Source organism: Lytechinus variegatus, chromosome 4 (genome assembly GCF_018143015.1).
Source record: "Lytechinus variegatus isolate NC3 chromosome 4, Lvar_3.0, whole genome shotgun sequence".
Lineage (NCBI taxonomy): Eukaryota > Metazoa > Echinodermata > Echinoidea > Temnopleuroida > Toxopneustidae > Lytechinus > Lytechinus variegatus.
The window spans coordinates 54542299-54554971 of NC_054743.1; the positions used below are offsets into that span (position 1 = coordinate 54542299).

Sequence of the window (12673 nt, forward strand, 5' to 3'; positions counted from 1 at the left end):
GTTTATTTTTTTTATTTTTTCATCTATTGTAGGATGACTGCAACACGAGCTCAACTGTGACTGATCTGACCGTTACTAATAGGGTACTAGAAGGATGGCAGGATTGTGGTTCGATGTTTGACAATGTGAAGAGGATCACGATACAGGTACGGCGCACGACCAGATGTGACGTCATCCACAGGATCCATCTACCATCAGCGATTGAGTTCACCATTCAAACACATGAGCATGAGTATTACCCGGCTTCTCTCCACGATGATCCCACTTCACTACTCAATGCACTTCGCAAAGTCTCATCTCAGCTTGTCAAGGTCACATTCAGAGATCTGAACATCGGCAACAATAAGACCGAACGAATGATTCAAGCTTTCAGATCATCGGACGACCTCAAACATGTGAGGACCCTAAGGTATGATATATTCAGTTTATTTTAATACTCTGTCGGTCCATGACGAGCGTTTATCGGTTGATAGGTACACTACTTTCAAATTTCAATGTTAAGTCTTTATTGTGGAGAATTAATATACTGCTGAAATTATAACAAGAACCCCTTTTGGAACTCCATGGACAATGCTTTATACAAATCAATATGATAGCATGGGCGGATCCAGGATTTTGAAATAGGGGGGGCGCCAGCGGCGAGGGAGCGAAGCGACCGAGCGGGGGGAGGGTGTGGGAGGGGGGATACCCCCCTCCCACGGCAAGGACTTTTTCAAAAAATCATGTCCAAAAGTCGTATTTTGAGAGCACCTTTAGAAGAAAAATGCACACTTAAATCACTGTAACTTCATGACTAAAAGACACATACTGACTCATTTAGGAGCTGGTTTCCAGTCACACACCGTATAAGCGGTCATTCAAAACATACATTTGGCAAAGGCTCTTCACTTGCTTGCACGAAAGTATTTTTATTCTCCCCCCCCCCCCGTCACATAAAATCTTCGCTCCTTACGCTGACATATAGCTGCGGAGTGGGGTCGACTGGTGATTGAGAATATACAATTTTGCTCCTTGATAATTCGTTGGAATGATTGCTTCGGCGAAACTTAGTTGGGGGCAGGGGCGGATCCAGCCTTCGCCAATAGGGGGGCCCGGAATTTTTTTTTCAGCCATATTTTCCCCGATCGGCCACTCGAATATGATATTTGCCGGGATTTTTGGTATCTTTAAAGGGGTACTCATATATTAGTCACTTCTTAGCTTTATTCTTATGAATAAACATAAATATATAATACCATAATCATTATTTATATAATGCGAGCGCGAAGCGCGAGCTTTTTTTTTTTGGGGGGGGATCTTATTTACTTTTTTCTAAAAGTTTTGAACATTCTGGACAAATCTGAAAAAAGATGTGTATGCAAGTGAATAATTATTACGAACATGAAGCGCGAACAAAAATGAACTGATGGAAAAGGTACTGTTAAGGACTTGCTTGCATTTAGCCATGTATTTATATATATAACCACATATTTTTAAAAATCAAATAATGCGAGCGCGAAGCGCGAGCTGAAATTTTTTGACATTTTTACCTAAGGAATGGAAATTCTAAGCACTTTTTGTAACTTAACAGAATAGGTATATAACTAAACGATTAGTGCGAGCGCGAAGCGTGAGCAAAAAATTTCGTGATTTAGACCTACTGAACGAGACACTCTATTCAAGTTTTGTAAATCATGAAAAGGATGAGGAAGTGGGGATCTTCCTTACATTAATAATGCGAGCGCAGAGCGCGAGCGGAAAATTTTTATATACGTTTTGAGCTGATCGAAAACGTATTTGTTATGGACTGCTTGAACTTAGCCATGAAGACGTTACATATTTCAACATTCAAATATTGCGAGCGCGAAGCGCAAGCTGAAATTTTTGACATTTCTACCTGAATAATGGAAATTTCAAGCACTTTTTGTAATCGTGGAAAGGATAAGACAAAAACTGAACATTATTGATGCGAGCGCGAAGCGCGAGCGGAAAAATTCTGGACACTCTATTCATGTTTTGTAAATCATGAAAAGGTTAAGCTATTGGAAATTTTCATACATTAATAATGCGAGCACAAAGCGCGAGCAGACAATTTTTTATATTGTTATCTGAAACTGGATAATTATTTAAATGGAGAACAAGGTGCGTATCTGAATAAACGTGTGTTTGAGATATCGACCTAGAATTTGGGTATTCTAAATACCTTTTTTTTACCATGAAAATCAATAAAGCGAGCGCAAAGCGCGAGCTAAAAATATATGATATTCAGATCTGAAAAGGGGTCACTTTAAGCTCTGTATTGCAAGCACTTTGTGGAAAAATTGTGAGGTGAAGAAGGATCACAGTTAAAACAGCTGATATTTTCAATTATTGTTACTTTGAGTTTTGACATAGGACCGGGATATTCTATAAGGACATTATGTCATCATAAGAAAATGATGACTATCTTCCTATTTCTCTTCCTAAGCATGAGAGCGCAAAATCTATTAATATTATGGCCTGAAAATTGGACATTTAAGCACTTTTGTAATTATGCATAAGATGCACGAGTTTAAAATCTATCAATGCGAGCCCAAATCGCGAGCAGAAATTTATGATTAATTGTCATCAAATGGTGATTTTAAGTAGTTTGTTTTAGAATTAATATTGAGATATACATAACTCACTAATCAAAATGCAAGCGTGCAGCGCTAGCTGATACGTTTTGACAATCTGACCTAAATAGGGATATTTTGAGAACTTCATGGAATACAGGAAAATAATAGGTACCTGACAAATCAAATTTTGCGAGCGCGCAGCGCAAGCAGAAATTGTTAATATTCAGACCATAAAACAGAATTTTTTACACTTTTAAAAAATCAATTTGTGAATAAAACAAAATAATGAAAGTTCAATTTCCCAGCTGAAATATGTTTTGTATATTGACTTCAGAATTTGATATTTTAAGGTCCATATTTATATAATATTGACTGGCCTTGAGGGGAACATCAAATATATTGCCAGCAAAAGAATCATATTGGCCCGAGTCTTTAGACGAGGGCAATATGGGTCTTTTAAGGGCAATATATTTGATGTTCCCCGAAAGAAGAGCCAGTCAATATTTTTATTATCATCCAAATCAGATATCTAGAGCAAAAATCATGATAATGGGGATATTTCTTTTAAAAATAGAGTTCTATTGTGTCATGTTAATATCGGTCTAGTCTCTGCACTTTACCATTATGACGTACTTGCAAGCTCTCGGATCCAGTGTTGTCTTTATTATGACGTATATTGTTGGTGCGCGGATCCTTATGAAGCGTATCTCTTTATACGCATCCACAAATGCCCGGATGTGAGACCAGGGAAAATACAAAGGTATATTTTGCGTCGTCTCTGCATGCAAAGTAAATGCGCACATTGAGACCGAGGAAAATACAAACAATATACCTACCCTTCCCGATATTAAGAAAATGTAGGGCAATACGGTGACCAGCTCAGATGTCTGATACGGGTGATAATGAGCAAGATATCACCTAAAAGGCAATGCGAGCGCAAAGCGCGAGCGAAAATTTTATATCCCGACATGAAAGATTAAAAAAAAAATAATTTCCAAGTCTTAATTCCCCTTATCTTATTTTATTCACTCATCTTCCTCCTCTTATGCTTGCCTTCCTTCTTTTCTCCTCTCTTTTCCTTTTTTCCTTCCTTTTCCCCTTTTTTTCTTTTTTTTGCTCCGCCAATAGGGGGGGGGCCCGGGCCCCTCGGGCCCCCCTGGATCCGCCTATGGTTGGGGCGCCCTGGATAATATGCCTCTGAATCTACCAGAAAGTGTAAAAGTTAGTTTACATTAAATACAAATATGTCTGACCTATACATTTCAGTGAAAACGTACATGACCAAGGCAGAATGAAACTGAATGATAATGCTGCGCACGTGGCGCCCGATACAGGGCTTTGAGTGAAGAATAATCTCGGGGATAGACATCATTCGCATCGTTGACACTTTCTCTCGCGATCTGTTACTTACAATTTACATGTATTTGCCATAAAGACGGACAAACGCATGTTACAAAAAACACAAAATTTCGGGAAAAAATGATATCCAATCCAACATCTTCACACTGGTCACTGCACTGCAACTCCCGATTACAAGTGGTGCAACTTTCCAACCAATCGACTTGCGCGCCCTGGAATTCCGGAATTTACATATTGCAATACAGTATGACAGAGGTGCATTTGTGCGAACACAAAGGCCATGAGCGTAAGTTAAAATATAGTTTTGACTAGATCTAGCCCTTGAAATTGACTACATTGTACCAATCCAGTAAATATAACCATCAAAAAAAAAAAAAAAAAATCCGGCAAAAATAGGGGGGGGGGGGGGCGCGCGCCCGGGGCGCCCCCCTCTGGATCCGCCACTATGATATGATGACATGCGTATGCAGTCCGTGTATAAGATACAATAAATGTTTCCCGTAGAAAAAAAAAACAATTCAAATGCGTTATCTGTATGCCATACTGTGTTATACCATACGTACATAAAAAGCTATGAAAGCTAATTCCCCCTTTTGGCATGTTTGGTATGTCTGTCTACAATATGCAACCGCACTAGTATTACTTACACAATGATGCATAATTTGATATGGTTTGGGTCCTACTCGATAATTATGTTCATACATGAATTACTGGATATACATGTATTGCCTTAATTCCAATTTGTTTCGATGGGCAATGGGCATGCATGGGATAATGCTCTTCTCCACATTAAGAATGACAGTGCCTTGCTAGTTTATATTTTGTTGGATTTCCTTTCACTTGATGTCAATATATTTTCCTTGTAGTTAACAATTTTATCTCTTATACATAAAAACTGCAACAAATGATATCAATATATTGTAAGTCCATGTTTAATGTAAATATAGTTTTGTGTCCGCGTTTGCCGGTGATCTTACTTTGCTTTCCCGAGAGCCGAGCCCGACCACCACACCCCACTCTTTCCCCATATCACACAAAATACTTTATTCCAACGAATGCGTCTTCTCTCCACGTTAATACTTTTAGATTCATACGATGTGGGACTGATGAGAGATTGGATCATTCTAGTATTGATTCCGATGATGAACATAGAATAAAGGTGGAGATAGTACGTGGCAAACCAGTTGGGTAAGTCATGTGACCTCGTTTTGTGAAACGTGTCGCTTTTCAACATATGTAATTCAGATTTCCATTACAAAGGAATTATTTGCGTTTTTTTCTTGTTTGTTTCTCATGTGCGAATTTTCTGTCTCCATTTAGCAGTGATTAATATAAGGCGACCATCAATGTTACTTTTCGGAAGTACAACCATATATTATGAAAAATAAATCTAATCCTTGCACTGTGCTATTCCATCCAATCTCCTATATATATTCAATATTCTGATAGAAAGTATGCCGTCGAATATTTTTTAATGAAGCAATATATTTATTGTTGGTCGAGAATTCTTAGAGAAATCACATTGTAAATCTGCATTCAGAAGGGGGGGGGGGGGTAGTTAAACATAACACGAGCTGACTAAAGTTTAGAGTGTTTAAAAAAGTTGAAATTAAGATGATCTCCCATACTTTTCTTTTAGACAGGAATGAAAATATGAACTAAACATCAACGGTCAAACAAATACCTGAAATCAAATTCTTTTATATAAAGAAACCAAATTATTTTACCCCTAGCTCGGCTACTGCTATTTTCTTACATTATCATGGTTATTTAGACATAGTTGAAATTTTCATGAACCTAAATGACTATTAAACAAAGAACTTGATCACTTGACCATAATGATAAGGAGACCATCTGATGATGCAAAGAATACATCGTTAGCTTACAATGCGGTACCTGGAAATCGAACATAATTTTTCTTTTAAGTCAGTGATGAAATATATTTATCTGATCACGTTGTGAACCTATTAATGAATACATTCCCAGCATGGTACACGCTGGTTTACTGAACTCACTATACACACGCTAAGTGGAAGCGTCGTGGTGTAGCGGTTCTGACCCTCGCCTTGTAATCAGAGGGTCGTGTGTTCGAATCCCACCATGGCCTAGCGTCCTTTGGCAAGGCGTTAATCCACACTTTGCCACTCTCCACCCATGTGTTAAATGGGTACCCGGTAGGATGTGAAAGCCTATATGTAGTATGCCTAGCAATTGAGTCTTGGAACTCTTGTTGGAATGCTCCCAAGGGAGTGGAGAAGGTGCATACATTGTATGTGGGCATGCAAGGATCCGATGACCGGGATAATAATATGTCGGTAAAGCGCTTAGAGACGTCGTTCCGATGTATTAAGCGTTATATAAATGCGGAATATTATTACTATTATTATTAAATCGAAAATTACCTGTCCTAATAAATAATCCCCACTCAACTGACTTTCCTCCCTTTTTTTCTTTTTACGTATTATGTTCTTATCCTGTCTTGTCCTGCATCTTGGTATGTCTTGTCTTCTTTGTCTTGTAATTCCCTCTCTCTTTTTTTCTCCTCTCTAATTGGGCAATATATCCTTCTCAGCGGAGACCTCTTTGTGTAACTAGCTTTGTATTTGGTCAGTGATTTAAAATATGTTTACACATAAATCTGATTTCCATCTTTCTGTTCCTTCTCTTGTTTTCCTTTATATTATGTACGCATACATAAATAAGTCGATAATATATTTTTTTCATTTCCAAGGAGGGTTCACGCTTTACAAGCCTTGCTTTTAGTGGACCTACCCCCCCCCCCCCTTATTTCCATTTATATGCTAAATTGCATTTTTTCTTGCGAAGTAAGAATGTTCATCTGTAACATTGTTTCTGATTTATATTACTTAGCATTATTTTTCGAATGGAAATAGAATAAGGAATTTAATATAGTATCTTGATATAAAAACAGCACAGGTCTGATTTTTGGTGAAATTGAGTTATATATGGGAAATTAGTACAATGACTCATTTTGTGTATAAATGATAAATCTAAAATCATCTCAGAAATGTCAAGGAGGAAAATCTGGTATGAGTATAAGAAAAGCCCAAGTCCAGGACATGGGCTTTTCGTACATTCATATCATAGCGACCCCTCTGATTCCTATATTACTTACTACAGAATTCTACCACGTATATAAATGTAAGAATGTCCCAAGTCCATATGATTCGTAAAGCAACCCAAGTTCACCAGACAAAAGAACCCACCCACAAATATCGTGAACATTAATGTTCCTCAAAAAAATATACACTTAATTTGTCATATGATACTTAAATTTGTTTTATGATGTGTTGCAATTTCGTCAAATATAGGCCTACATTAATTGCCCAAAATAAAATATCCATTATTTTTCCTTATTTTACTCGAAATGACGTCTTAAGGACTTGGGCCTGTTTCATATTCATATGCCCAATTGAATCGAATTTAATATAAAGGTCACTGTGTCGGGTTGCAAAATTCCCGTGAATTTTCGCAGTGGAAACTTTCCATGGGAATAACGGGAAATTATTGGGAATTTAGGGAATTCTTGGCAATTTACTGGAATTTTCAAGAATGTTGGGAATTTTCAAAAAATAGACATTTTCTGATATTTATATACAGGAATGGAAAGGGTTACCGTGGCAGACGAAGCTTGATTGTGCTTTGTCAGCAAGTTTAAAGTCAAATTTTATGCTAAGACAGTCAGACAATGCAGAATTTCAATGAATTTCAAGTAACAGTTGATTACTACACTGTATTTGAGTGGCTGAATGCTACGTGCGATGGCAGTACATGTACACTGCAAATGCTTTACACAAGGGATATATTTAAACTGTTCATGCAATGATGCCTATTGGATATTCTAATCTTTTTTCAGATGAGGATAATCAATATTAACGATAATTATAACATTATTGTTAGTAGCATTATTAACATTTTATCATCATTTTTATTATTTATCATTTATTTCTGCCTAGCAGAAGTCAGAACTTTGTGCTGTTTGTGGCGTTAATTTGATGAGTATAAATACAGATTGCTGGTTCAAGCTTAAAGTTGATTTCAGTTCAATTAACAGAACAAAACATTTTGTTTGATATTTGGAAAATACTGTAGATCAAATATAATGTAACTGATATGAGACTGTCATTTAACATCATAAAAAATAGGAAATTAATAATAAGTTTTTTTAATCTCAATCAAGGTCAAAGGTCATTTGAGTTCAACAAACTTCATGCATGTTCTTTCTCCCATTGTGAAAAATTATTCATCTTGATTGCTTTCAAAGTCAGCCATTATTGCTATTTCTTGCCACCCCCCCCATATTTTCGGGGGTGGAGGGGGCATTTCAGAAATAATTTTGCAATGTAACATTTTGTTCCTGGACCTGATATTTCCCATTTGAAGACTCAAGCCAGTACCATTGCCGCTGGTGGGATTAGTATGCTGTGCATACCTAGTCTGCAGGCACAGACCATGGATGGAACTTTGATCAACAAGTGGGTATCCACGCAAGAACTAGCACATAGAATCTTGCTGCTTCCTAAGCGAGAGGCCTTCAGTACACAAGGAATGAGTAGGCTGCACATTCAGATCCTTACCTCGAGTGAAGGCTTTGCACAGTAAACAAGTGCGAACCCTTCCTCGAGGAAACTGGTCTGAATATGCAGCCTAAAGTTTCTGCCAATGACTCCAAAAGATCCTTTTGTTCAACAGTAAGTTGTATTTGTGCTAGTCTTGTGTGAAGACCCACTTATGGATCAAATTTTCAATAAGGGTCTGTGCGTGCAGACTATATGTTTGGGGCAATATTGTCTCCACGTGTTATTATATAATGGCATAAAAACTATTGACATTGGAAGAAAAATGAAAAATAAATGAAAAATAGTGTAATGCAAAGTTTTTTTTTCATGTTAAATTGAAAAGCTTTAATGCTCCATCTTGTAAAGGATACATGTACTATAATGTATTTATCTACAGTCTGACAAATATTTCATACCCTGGGCAATTTAAAGAATGAAGAATAGTTTTAATACAAATGGAAAATATAATATTTGAGGACATCAATTTATAATTTTGTTTTTAAAGACATAATTTGTCACTTTTTGTGAAAAAAAAAGAAAATTCCCGGCAGCTGAAAATTCCCGAAACTTTCATGGAAATTTTCCAAGATCTCCAGAAAGTTGTCTGCCCTTTGCAACCCTATCACTGTGTAATACCCCCCCCCCCTTGAGTAAACGCGCCCTCTCCCTTTCTATTTATTCCTTTCCCTCTCCCCTCACTATTCTCCCCTCACTTTCTCTCCAGCCTCTATTATATGCGAATCTCTCTTTGTATTACTCGTTAACTTCTCTTTCTCTTTTTTCTCATTTTCTTATTGTATTATTAGTCTTTTTTTATTCCAAATACACAACAACCTTATTAAAATGTGTATATTTCTCTCTCTTCTCTCACACACCACTATACAGTGAGAACTATTGAAGATGAAGTTGCGGCATCAAGGTCATGTCGAATCAGACGAACTTAATATTCAAGGATGGCAGCCAACAAGAAGCCATGAGTTATTTTATTTCGAAGTACCATAACTGGAACAGATTTACTGATTATGATGATCTTACACCTCAACCACTTGTTAATGTGTCGGTTAAATCATGGACCTATTAGAAATGGACTTTCAACGCTATCATTTTTTTTTGATCGAACGAGATCCACCGCCCAATGATAATGTGCATCTTAATGAGAACATACAGGTATTTTGACAATAGCGACTACCAAGGCGTATCTCATTATTTTCAAAGCACAACTTTACTGGTTTTAGTTATGTTGGCTGATGCCCTGTGTTAGAGAATGCTTTTCAGTCAACATGCATTAGATTTGCAGCAGCAAAACTAGGAAGCAGCCGATTTTGTGAATAAATTATATAATCAGTTTATCTGCTGACTCCCGTATGCACATAATGACCGCAATCAAATTAAGAGATAAACGCTCTCTACATAATATGAGCCATGCATATCTTGAATATTAGGATGAAAAAAAATAAAAAATGGGATTATTAATATAAAGCAATCAATCACAATATTGCATCTATCTTGAAATATGCATAGGGTAAACAGGATTTCTAGGATTTAAGTGATTTTTCATCTTTGTGCATGCAGTTTGTACATGCAATATCAATGTCTTATCACGAACTGCTTCTTTCACCTCAAGGACGAATTGAAGGCGGAACATGGTATGATGAAAGAAGAAAACAAATAAACCGAATGAAATGTGGCAACATTGGCCACGGAATGAATTTGTTAGGGGGTTGAAGCCCCGCCCCTCCCCAACAGCCCCCGCTTTCGCGGACCCTGCATAATACTCATGGGGGTATGCGCATTCTGGTCGTTATGCAAATGAAGAATTAATACAGTAACCGACTCATTATTCCTGTTGTGTTTCATTATCAAGTATTCCTATATGTTATTTGCCATTGTTGCAATCTATAAGGTGATTCAGTGACAATTGAATTCCTTATGTAACAAAAAATCCATACATTGCATAATAGAATTAAAAGGAATTATAACTGTATTGTGGAAATAAGCGAGACTCTTTAAAAAGTGTATAACTTATTAAACTTTTATAGATTACTGAAGCGATGACGTCGGTTGCCATGGTGCCATGGCGGCCTGGTTCTAAACAAGTGAACCCGGAAGTATTGCGAACTGCTCATATCACAAAGCGCGTGTTTCTCAGGAAAAAAGGTTGCTATCGGAATTTCATCGCTTGCAACCTCACAATAATGGTAACAATCAGAGACAAACACATCACCATTTTAAAAATTAGAATGTGTTTTAACGATTGTCCGCTGCGACTCTGTTTAGAACCAACCGGTTCATTGCCATGACACCGTGACGTCACAATTCGGTACTGAAAACGTCGGTCCATATTTTACATCCGATTTCGCAGAAATTTCGCTTGTTACACTTGTTTTGCGTCCCCTATTTCATTTAAATTTATCTTCTTGGTGGTGGACGGGTCCTTAAATCATCTTGTGAAGAACCTATTCAAAAGATTCGAAGATAAAAAAGATACCCAAACATACCACTGTCTGCTGTAAGACCGTCCTCTACCATGGAGGGTTGTATTTGATCGAATATTGTCATAGTTCTATTAGATATTTAATTCTTACCGAGCAGTTACAACCTTGAACTTTCGTACATAATTAATTTCAAATGCCTGATACGATACTTATTACTCTATTTTTTTTGTTTAAAGAGTTACTTTTCATTGAACTTTTACATTGTTAATATATTATTTAGAAACAAGCAATAATTATAATGTGGGATATGAACATGATGAAGTTGAATCGTCTGTAAATAGGGTAACTACCTGATTTGTATCAAACGTAATCTAAGCGGAGGAATACAAACTTCCTAATATGTTTATTAAAAAACAAATAATAATTTTATATTGATCATTACATCATTGGCTCGATGTCGTGTTGTGTAGAATGTTGTATACTGTAGAGATTGATAGGATGAGCAAACAAAAATAAAATCCAATAAGATTCTTTCATCTCATAATTTTATTCAATTTTTCATATCACTCTTTCCCATTTCCCGCGATGGCATTTAATATTTTGTTTGTTCATCGTGACATAATAAGCTAATACAACATAAAAATATATTTAAGTACAATCATACAAACTGGTTATGAATGGAGGATGCTGTCAAAAAAGTTTGTAGAGAGATTGAATGCATGAGCGCTGAAAGGCAGCTCGAGCTAAAGCCGGGGTAATAATAACGACATCGCGCCTCGGAATAGAATATTTCTAGATAGATGGCGCTATATAAATGCCTATTATTATTATTATTCTACAGTGCATCTTTTTTTCGAAATATTGTTGTAAATAGTATGAATAATAAAAAAAATCAGAAAAAGGAAAAACCTTATTGCCTGCAAATTGCACAAAATTAAAGAGAAATAACACAAAAGAGATCAGGATAACCATTTTTGTCAATACAGGGCAGTAAAATGAATGCGAAGTACGTGACAAAAATGCATGGTAAACCTTAAAGCCTGTGTATAGCTTTGGTAAAGGGTCAATAATGTGATTGATAATCGAATATCATCTAATATGACAGTCATACTGAAGCGTAGAGACCGTTAGTTATTTTTCCAACTGCACTTTTCTGAGAAAATTTCAAATATTCAAATGTTGGATATATAGCGCCCTCCCTCGGCGATGCTTGTTTTTAAAAAAAAATGGGTATTCAAGCACTTATCTTATAAATTTAGTGATTAGATCCAAAAGTTACAAAGAACATATCTTGAAAGTTTCAGCCCATTCCATGATTTGGAATAGGATTTAATTGAAAGAAAAAAAAACACACATATTTTAATTTGATCGGGTGACCCGATCAAGTTAAATTTCCATGTAAAATCGCAAGATTTATCCTGTAAAACACATTTTCATTTCATATCCTCCACATCATAACTGCTATAGGGCATATCCATTCATATTAGCTAGCAATGAATTGGAATAGTGATAGGTGCATTTTGGTGGATTTACCAAAACTATACACAAGCTTTAAACTGGCGTGCAGGAAAAGATGGGTAATCTTAAATGGTTCGCTATAACGGTGTAAGGTTGAATAAAAAAAACCGGATTATGTTCAACAATCTCTACAAACTCACAATATTGCTTGTTACTGTATTTGGATCAAATCACATAGTATCTGATGTAAATAGTTTAAAAGTGA

The 12673-nt window shown here is 36.4% G+C and overlaps 1 protein-coding gene across 1 annotated transcript; it reads left to right on the top strand.

Moving 5' to 3' along the window:
* LOC121412751 lies at positions 1-6034 on the top strand. The gene is made up of 2 exons (XM_041605519.1): positions 1-409; positions 5022-6034. Exons 1-2 carry the CDS (start codon positions 114-116, stop codon positions 5125-5127), a joined length of 402 nt encoding a protein of 133 aa, XP_041461453.1. The 5' UTR covers positions 1-113; the 3' UTR covers positions 5128-6034.
* The last annotated feature ends 6639 nt before the right edge of the window (positions 6035-12673 follow it).